This window comes from Strongylocentrotus purpuratus, unplaced genomic scaffold (assembly GCF_000002235.5).
Source record: "Strongylocentrotus purpuratus isolate Spur 01 unplaced genomic scaffold, Spur_5.0 spur5_scaffold_16, whole genome shotgun sequence".
Classification (NCBI taxonomy): Eukaryota; Metazoa; Echinodermata; class Echinoidea; order Camarodonta; family Strongylocentrotidae; genus Strongylocentrotus; species Strongylocentrotus purpuratus.
The window spans coordinates 25679074-25689680 of record NW_022145601.1 but is presented as its reverse complement, the minus strand read 5'-3'; the positions used below and the strand labels follow the sequence as shown (position 1 = coordinate 25689680).

The 10607-nt window shown below is 36.9% G+C and overlaps 1 protein-coding gene across 1 annotated transcript in view; it reads left to right on the top strand.

Annotated features, from left to right (window-relative positions):
• The first annotated feature begins 1035 nt into the window (after positions 1-1035).
• Positions 1036-10607, top strand: part of LOC581842 (vacuolar protein sorting-associated protein 13D) — a 90329-nt gene continuing 80757 nt past the window's right edge. Inside the window, exons 1-6 of the mRNA XM_030987496.1 lie at positions 1036-1083; positions 3277-3454; positions 4108-4185; positions 4671-4858; positions 5898-5987; positions 9260-9376. Coding sequence (XP_030843356.1) covers positions 3358-3454; positions 4108-4185; positions 4671-4858; positions 5898-5987; positions 9260-9376 — 570 coding nt within the window. The 5' untranslated portion in view covers positions 1036-1083; positions 3277-3357. The remainder of the gene's footprint in view (positions 1084-3276; positions 3455-4107; positions 4186-4670; positions 4859-5897; positions 5988-9259; positions 9377-10607) is intronic.

The window sequence follows — 10607 nt, the reverse complement described above, 5'->3', positions numbered from 1 at the left end:
CAATTTTTCAAATTTTCGAGGGCCAAAAAAAAATTAGTGATCACTACCCCCCCCCCCCCTCCCACTGAACGAATTAGCGTTCGGCACGATTTTTCAAATTTAAGCACACTAAATTTCAAATTGATTTCAAATTTGCCCCCCCCCCCCCCACCCCCAGTAAGAAATCCTGGATCTGCGCCTGAAGTGACTACTCAGTACGATAATATACACGACGGTGGCCTGTACTTATATAGCGAAAAAGAAGGAGAAGGGAGGGGGAGATTATTTGGGTGATGATTTTTTGAATGTCGGTGTGTGACTCCGTTTCGAAAACATTTAAAACTTATTTATTGTCATTATCTTTGATCCCCCTAAAAAAAAAAGGCCGGGCCCAGGATACTCTATACACTGTTGGTCATAATGGTGGAATAATTTTTTTTTACCCCAATTTATTGAATGATTTCGACAATGATTTATTCTTAATAGATCTAGATAATAGTATAAATTCTCAGATTTTATTGAATGACAATTGGGGAGTGTTTGTTTTGCGTGACTGCTAAAGCATTTGTGTGCTACTATGCCAATCAACTAGGGAACCTATGTCCTTAGGTCATAACTGACAGTATTAATGCCTCATAAAAGGGCACTAATATAGCACATCCAGGCGCGTAAACAGGGGGGGGGGGGGGGGGGTTAGGGGGTTAAACCCCCCCTTTGGTATTTGTTTTGTGTGTAAACCCCCCCTAAACTCCCCTAAACCCCCCCCCCTTTGGATGTGTTTTTTTTTTTTTTTTTATTAAAAAAAACAAAAAACAAAAAAACAAAAATATTCCCATGACTAACCTAAAAAAGCTGACCTTACCCCCCCCCCACGGTGCAAAATGTCAATTTTTCAAATTTCGAGACAAAAAAAAAGGTGTCCTCTTACCCCCCCCCCCCCCCCCCCCCCCCTTGCTTATTCAGCGGCTGGCTGAGTCGTTGCGAAATCGTTGCTGAGCTCCCTGAAATTACGATACATCAAACGCGTATGCTATAAGAAGAAAGTTATCAATCTTAGATTTAATCTTTCTCTAAATCTGATCCGGAGAAGACACTCCCAAACTGGTGAATATAAATTCTGATTTGGGGGATAAAACGAGTTGTTTAATCTTTAGTAGTACTTATTTCCTATTTATTATTATATGTGAAATAGAATTGGGTAAGAAAATTCGAGTTTAAGTTATTCTTAATGTCTTTTTTACGTGATTAGATATCTTGACCGAAATGTCAGTTTGTAAGGCTTCGGTCCCGTGTGTTGATTTTTGTGTAGGCCGAGGTCTGAACGTTGATATGTCACCACTGCAAATAGTTTTGTATGTTATCTTATTTATCCTGGATTGGTATATCAGATAGATTGTCTTCTCTAATGTGATATATGAAGATGTTTATTATTTTCTTGAGGCAAAAGAATGACTGAGACTGACTAAGTCTAAGTGAAGGAAAAAACAATGCAAATGACAAACGTTTTGAGACAAAACAAGTCGAGCAGAAAATTGAAATAAGTTTTTCTTTCTTGTTAAATTAATGGCAAGCTCTCTCATCTATTCAACCTACAAGTTGAATAGGTCAAAGGACAGGAAGGATCTCACCATCATCTGTAACAACATGTCCTTGAGTTTGTCAAGCAGTTATTAAAAGATTCATTTGTGGCCAAAACTGAGTCGAACAAAAATTGTCAACCGATTCTACGAGTACGAGTACGAGTACGAGTACAGCTTTAATGATTGAAATCTGATGCTGCAATGAGTTACAAATACATTTGAATTAACTTCAGTGAAATTTGCTCTTTAAAAAAAAATTCCTTTGGTTTGATAGTAACATGCGTACAAAGGATATTTTTTACAAGTGGAAGCTAATGAAAACAAGTATTCTTATTTCTCTAAGTCAGTGGATTGGTTGATGTCAACATGGTAGAGTTGTACAGAGATCCAATAATTCATGGCAAAAAGACAAAGCTGAATGACCCCTCCGCTATTAATTCATTAAAAATACATACTAGTCTACAATCATTGATAAAGTAGTAATATCAATGTAGAGTAAAGGAGCCGGTAATCGGCAAGCTCCAGTTTTCGGCCGATTGGTTGGATGTAAGGTAAAATCCCTCTAAAATACATCGCATAATAGCATAACACATATCCCACACATACCATACCATGCCAGTGTCACTGAAGAACCACATTTGCAATAAAAAAAATATATCCTAAAATATTACATTTTAGCGATGTAATCGGCGGTCCCGCTACCCAAATCTGAAAAATTGAGTATCTCACGCGTGTCTGTAAGAAATATGGGTACAGTAAAATGAGTTTTATTTCAAGTATTTTTCAGATTTAGAGCCGATTTTGTGCTAGTCGCAAGCTCAAAAGTATCTCATCGCATGTATTAAATCAATGCAGCCGCACACCGCAACGCACACACGATATCTCTGTCTAATTCAGATTCCAATATCCGATCACCGCAGTACTAGTTTTCGGCCTGGCGAGCTCCGGGGAGCTCCGGCGTGGGATATCTGCTCCGCCCGCTAGTGCTATAGATCAGCGCGGAAACGCACGGCGCGTGCGCGCGCTTCCTACTGACTCCGAAACAGTGAAAATTGAAATGAATATTGTCATGGCAATTCGTGATTTTTTTTCTGGGATTCTTGTTTTGTTTAAATAATAATAATATTTGCTTCATGATTTGAACAAAAAATGATAATAAATAGGAAGTAAAGGGTCCAAAAAATAGGATTTTGTCTTAAGTGGCCGAAAACCGGCTCCTTTACTCTAATATGCCTTTCTAAACTTTGGATGATATGAGACAAAAAGAAGAAAAAAATGAAATTGTGACAAAATATTGCAATAATAATAATGATAATATATCTTGTTTACCCAAGGTACCCTCATCATTAGTAATACTGTTCTCTCCAAGGCTTCTGTAATCATATTATTACCCCTGCTTTAGCCGAGCTACCATGAAAAGGCGCTCAAGCATTCAAGGAAGTTCTTCCTACCTTAGGCTTGTACCCATTTACCAATGCAGTATGTTGGTTTCCAAAATCAAAGATATATTCCAAATACATGTACATGTATATGGCACTTTAGTGACCCAGTGCTTTCGTTGCCTTGTTCTTATGCAATATACACATTCGTAATATTACAGGGATAAGGACCCCTTTTTTTAAAGGGAGAGTTACCCTTGATGGCAGACGAGTATAGCTTCTGCCTTTGCATTCTTTTTCCTCATTAATAAAATCAAACAAAATTGTGTATTTTACAGATATGAAAAACCGCAGAAATTAGATTTTCAATGATGCAGTCAAGGATTCTCTAGCCTAGAGGTTTCCTGAGTCAAGCCGTGATGTTAGAACGGTTGGCAGCATGGGTTCTCAATACCTATCTGGGAGAGTACGTCGAGAACCTCAACACAGATCAGCTTTCAATAGGACTTCTCAGTGGTATGTTATTTAGCCTTTTGATACTATATTTCATCTAAATAGATAATAGACAGACCTATAGATATGTGTTGGAAGAAAAAGAGTTTGTATTGAATGGATTAAGCATGTCATATAAGTTCGGTAGAAGAATTGAGAAGCTCTTCTCACAAATGAATAGGATTCCAATGACCCTATGTAATATACATGCATCACTTGTCACTATATCACTATGTTTAAAGACCGTCACCACTACTGGGCAAGAAGGGATTAGACCACACAGCGAGCCATCGAGGTCACTGTGACAGGTGGTTATCTCATTAACTCAGCTCTCATTTAACATAAGAAAAAGAGGATCATGGGGGACCAACAGGCACCGATTGGGGAAGTTTTCTATATAGAGGGAGCAAGTAGCTACAAGTATGGCAGTGTGCCTTTAATATTCCACTTGTAATGCATATGAATTCACAACTAATTGCAACAAATATTCACTGGTTTCACTGTCATACAGGTATGTGATGTTTACAGAAATATGGAATGCCCCAAAGAGGGATGTAGAGCAGTTGTGACATGTATTTGTTTCATACAGTGATGACCTCGTTAAATTTTTTTCTTTTTTAATTCCGAGATTGAATGATAACTTATCCACTTTTTGTTCTTTATATTCTTTAATACAGGTGCAGTTGAACTGGAAAATCTTCCATTGAGGAAAGATGCCTTGAAAGAATTGGACCTACCTGTCGAAGTCAAAGCTGGTATGAATCAGGCCAATTTATATCATCTGTTCAGAGCCATTTATAAGCCAGGGCATTTGCAATTCACAAAGTCTATTCTAGAAAAAATGGTCATCATTCAATATTTTTCTTCAAGTTTCTGGTTTGACCATAGCTTCTTGAAATTGATCTCCCTCCTCTTCCACCTGCTCAAATTTGTTGTCTCATTCTATTCTGTTGTCGCCTTTACTAATTCTATTTCTCTAAATCTGTCTATTTAAGTTTTTCAAAATCCTTATTTATTACAATTCAACTTGTCATAAAAATCATAGCAATTTTCTTTGTACATATATTTCTCCCTGTAATGAGTATTTCAATACTGCATATATACACAAATTGAACTTTTCTATTTTATCATTTTTTTTTATTGAACTTCTTTTTTTTTTAAATGTACAGTTTGATTGATTGATTGAGAAATAAACATGTAACTGAAGAAAAAAATGTGTGCTTCAAATTTAATTTTGCAGGGTTCATCGGAAAGATTCGTCTTCAGATCCCAGTCACGCATCTAAAGACTGAGCCATGGGTGATCTCTATAGAGAACCTGTACCTGGTAGCTGGTCCTGCTCTGAGGACCAAGTACGATGAGAAAGAGGAGGCCCCGGAACAGGACAGGAAGCAGCAGCAGCTGGATGCCATCGAGGCTCAATGGAAGGTAAGAAGATGATACATCACAAATTTTTATAATTTTTATCCAGAGGCATTATGTTTTCGAGCTGTCCGTCCGTCAGTACATCTGTACGTCCGGTTCTCGTGATCTCAAGAACCAATTGATGGATTCCTGCCAAACTTAGGTCATGTATGTATCTTGCAGAGCCAATGAACTGATTAGATTTTGGGGTCACAAGGTCAAAGGTCACAGGGCTCAATACACTGGTCACAGGGCTCGTGGTCGCATTATCTTAAGAACCGATGGATAGATTAGCGCCAAACTTGGGTCATGTATGTATCTTGCAGAGCCAATGATCTGATTAGATTTTAGGGTCATGAGGTCAATGGTCAAAAGTTGTGGGGCTCATTATGTATTCAATAATAGCTTGTGGTCGCATTATCTTAAGAACCTATGGATAGATTAGTGCCAAACTTGGGTCATTTATGTATCTTGCTGAGCCAATGAACTGATTAGATTTTAGGGTCATGAGGTCAATGGTCAAAAGTTGTGGGGCTCATTATGTATTCAAAAATAGCTTGTGATCGCATTATCATTAGAACTGGCAGATCGATTACAATCGAACTTGCATTTAAAAAAAATTGCTTTCGTTTTGGTTTGTAAAATCACCCTATGGCGGAGCACAGTCAAAGTTCCATCTACTTTTTTGCTGTTATAAGATGCATCCTGAAAATTCACTCTCACATGCATGACATTAGCATGCCTGTGCAAGTTTCTGGTTTTTTCCGCATCCATCAAATTGAGAGGTGATGATACATTTGAAGACATTTGATGTCATTTTCCAAAAGATGCACTTCCAGAGCTGGCAACCATTCCGTTCTGCTGGAATTACTCTGTTTTTTCTTCCAAATTTTTTTCATCGGAATTACGTTTTTTACGGGCTGATAACAGTATGTAACATCCCCTTGAGCCTATAAAAACAACTATCCTTCAAATATTAGAGCAGTCATTATATCTTTACTATTATTTCATTTATTGTAATTGCCCTTTCTAATGATACAAACTTCTTTTCTTGTACTTTTAGAGAAAAATGGAAGCCTCTGGTCCGAATGAGGATACATCTTGGTATGCATACTCTACAAACATCTTCTACAATGTCTTGGAGAATCTACAAGTAAGTCAGTCTCTCTTCATCAACCTATTCCTATCATAATTTTGGTAGTCATGAATGAAACTGTCTCAGAATCATATTGCCACTGAATATTGCAAAATGCAAGTAAGTATTTGCTGAATGAATTTGTGAAATTGGAGGGAATGCAGAGAAAGCACAGTTCAACATCCTCTGAATCAGACTAAGATCTTGTGTATAGATCTTTTAATGATGTTTGAAGTTCAAAGACCCTGTCGGAAGTAAAAAAAAGAGTGAAATAGATGAATTTATATATCAACGGAAAGCTTATAAGCCATAGATTGTAGCAATGTCAATTATATGCTATTTTAGTGCCTGTCATAGGAGTATAGCTCTCTGAAAACTCAAAATTTAAAGCTTTGTAAATCGGAAGTAGTTGACCTTAAATCGACTTGATGGCATCATTTTAGGTGGAATACGCATATTCACAATGACTTTGTATTAAATAAAGCATGGCTCATTGCCTCAGCTATATAGACAAGCATATCTGGTTCACATGTAATGTTGTCACCATAACTGCGGCTTAATTGACCCTGTTGACCCATAACTTGGAAGGAAAATGAGGTTTTGATTTGTTTTTGTTCAATACTGACAGGGAAAATATTTGTTATTGCTTTATATTTGTATTCTATGTTCATTCAGCTTTCCATCAGGTAGGGTCTATTTACCTGTAATGCTCTGTACAATGCAACATGTACGGTTTATACCAAATGTACATCTATACTTTATGTAATATCATACTAATAGTACCGATTCATTACCTACCAGCATGTCCTAAAGTTCATCCAGTGGTCCATAAATAGCATATGCACGTTCAATGGTGCACTTTTTCCGACCTAGACTGACAGAAATAAATTTTAAAAGCTAACAATACATGTTGCCCCATACAGCTTATAACCATATTTAATTATTTGGTAACGTTTTAGGGGATATAATCAGAGCATGATAGAATATATGTACATGTATACGACTTGTACATGTATGTGTCATCATGTATCGGGTACATGTAGATTCTTGTATTAAGCTGCAGTTCAAAGATCAAAGTTTAAAGCAAAATTAGCAACAAGATAAGATCCAATCAGGCCTTACATTGTATCTTAGATTATTAGAATGTAAAAGTCAATACTATCAATATTGTGCTGATTTAATATGTACTACAAAGGGGGAATCCACTAAAATACATTCCATGTACTGTAAATCTCTGTGTTTAAGGCGCACTTTTTTTCCGTCGGCAAAAATAAAAAATCGGAGGTGCGCCTTATACACAGGTACAGAATATTTTAAGTCCTCAAAATGCTACTTTTTAGTGGTTTTCGATAAGCCTGAGTCATTACGTTTTTTGTGCTAAACGTTTAACAAAACCTTGCCGATAATTATTGTTTTTAGAGCTCCGTAGGGGCAACAAAACCTTGCCGATTGGAACTTAGTAAGACCTAGTAATAATGTTGGTTTTAAAACTAAAGATGACAGATTTTTTAATTTTTTTTTTTATTTAGTCTTCAAAATAGGGGTGCGCCTTATACACAGAGATTTACAGTACATTTTTCCTTGTAGCAATTGTACTCCTGCATCTTTCTCTTACATCACATGTATTAACAAGTACTGGTATACTTATACTTGCCACTCTCCACCCAGGTGCGCTAGTTACTTTGGCATCTCAGCTATAACTGGGGTATTAATGTTTAAAGATAAACTTGAGTTCTGGTAAAAAAAGAAAATGAATTCTCACAGAATCTAATGAAACTTACACTGAATGTTCAAGATTACAAATAAATGTCATGTGCCAAACAATTTTGGAAGAAAATGTATACTGGCTGAGTAATGAGCATAGAAAGATAAGGAAATCAGGGTAGTACTAGCCCCGACACCATGTGTGTTGTCCCATATACATCTTTCTGTGTAAGTGATTGTTACTTTACCAAGACTCTGCCAAATTTATGATGATTTTGATGACTCCAGAACCTTGCATTACACACCATTACTTACATGCTATATGATCAACTTTTCTGATCCATTCCACACCTTTTCTTTCACAATGCAATCGCATTACCAGAACTCAAGTTTATCTTTAAGCGCCACAAGCATCACAGTGTGGATATAGGTACTACAGTGTATATAAAAAGACAATATTACAAGAGGGTAGAAATTATAATGGTATCTGATAAGAAATTGTATATTGGGCTGAAAAAATAACGTAAACATAATTCCTACAAAAATATTGTCAGGCCATCCATTTTTTGGGGGAAATAAAGATTAAATTAAATTTGAATTTACCTTGATTAATGTCTTCATGGAAAGAGCTGGAGACGATAGGTGTTAAACATTGACTGCAATGTTAATTGAGATGAATTCTAGATTCTCTATTTATATAGCAATAATGCTGTCGTCATTATTTTGATATACTTGTACTGTACATGAATAAGCCTTTCATGTGCGAGAAATCGTAACACTCCAATCTTCCAAATAATATTTTACCAATTGATACTACAATGTAACAGAAGGTAACAGAAAACATTTTGTATGCAAATGTAAATGCCATTCAATGGTATCGGAGAATGATCTCATTCCATTACCTCCTGCCCTTGTGGGATTGCTCTCTATATAATGTGTTAACCATTTGCCTACTGGAACCGGATGTTCCCTCTATTAAAGGTACTATGTCCCTTTTGCAGCCAACCTCAAATGCTGTAGAACTTTGCAGGAATTATGAATATGTCATGTATGTCCTATCTGTGAAATTCAAACATTAGCAGTGTCCTCATATTCAAATTATGCAAGGAAACCCGTTTACTTGCTAGACTTCACTGTCAGACACTATTGAGTGTCTGACTGCCTTTTTTTCTTCTTTGATAATAACATACATGAAAAGAGTTGTAAAGGGTACATGAGCATTTGTCTACATCAATAACCCACTTCTTGTGATGGCCAAGATTAAACTGATTGAATCTTTGCACAGCATAAAAGGTATGACCATTCGGTACAATTGTCTGAAAATCAAGACTATTACTTTTGGGCTCTATAGCCCTAAAGTCGATTTGACAACTAATGGTCGTTATTTTCCCACTTGAAGACATTTTCAAGCCCCATCTTTTTTAGGGAAGTTCTAAATTAGTATTATCTTTTAAATGCAGTTGGAATTTAACTTTTTCATTTTTTTGGCCTGCAAATGGGACATAGTACCTTTAAGCCTATATACGGATTAGAGAATTCAGCAGTCGGTGGGTTAAGTTTGATTATTTTCTGTATTCTCTCCACAGCTCAAGATCAAGGATGTCCATATACGATACGAAGACTCCACCATCCTGCCCGGCATGAATCTAGCCTTCGGGATCACCATCAAAAGCATCTCAGCCGTCAGCACCGATGACAACTATGTAAGTCTTAAAGCCCCACTGCACGATTTATAGCTACTTACGCCCTCTATATAGCAAACAATGCATAAGCGGTGACCGTTGGTCCCCCATGGTCCCCTTTTTCTTATGTTGATTGAGAGCTGATTTGATGAGATAACCACCTGTCAGTGACCATGCAAGGAGGTCTAATCCTTCCTGACCAAACTAGTGCAGATAGGCTTTAAACTTGTTAACCAGTGATATGATGTACAAAAGTAATAATGGTTAAGTAAGCAGCAGGCTGACAACAGTTATGTAAATGTACATTAGAAATTTTGTTATGAAAAATATACCGTAATTCTGGTTTGCTGTGTAAAATCATCGGCAGTTTCCTGAACCGATGTCTACATGTATGTGCATACATTGGTGAACAAAATTGAGCAGTGCCAAAGTATTGCTGGAAAGTACTCTATTTTGTATATGACCTGTCTGACATTTTTGCCAATTGACAATTCACATACAATAAATTCTTGTCCAAAACCTAAGTACATGGACATATATACATGTATGTACATATTCAACTCCAAATGTGTGCACACAGTTCATAGAACTTTGATAGAAAAAAAATGGGTAGAAATTTACAAAGGGGGCACATTATGTGAATGTGGGAAAGAGCTGTATATGATTACTTCAACAGCAACAGTATAAAATGCTTAAAGAGAAGGTTGAGTTCTGGGAAGAGGTGAAAAATAATTTGTGAGCATTACTCATTCTTATTATGCAAGTGTGGAAGAAGACATGTTCCCTGAAAAGCATGGCTCTTCAAATGCCTTCATATTCTAAATATGAATGTAACATCCTAAAAATCGGGGGGGGGGGGGGTGGGGGGGTGGGGGGAGGCTTTTTACGCCACATGTTCGTGTAGTCCCATATACATCTTTCTGTGTACAGTGTTTGTAACTTTACCAAGACTTGGCCAAATTTCTTATCATTTTGATGATTCCAGAACCTTACAATACACACAAATTCTTATATGCTAGATGATCAACCTTTTCTGGTTGGTTCCACACCGTTTCTTTCACAATGCAACCGCATGACCAGAACTCAACTTCATCTTTAAATGGAAAAGGAAACCATGTCTCTTCACAACTACGTGCTAACATCTGGAGTGAATGCCTGAGGGAGCATGTAACATAAAAGGAACAGCATATGTTTACTGCATATGATCTGATTGAAGGCCATGGGATTAATGTGATACCTACACATGTACCAG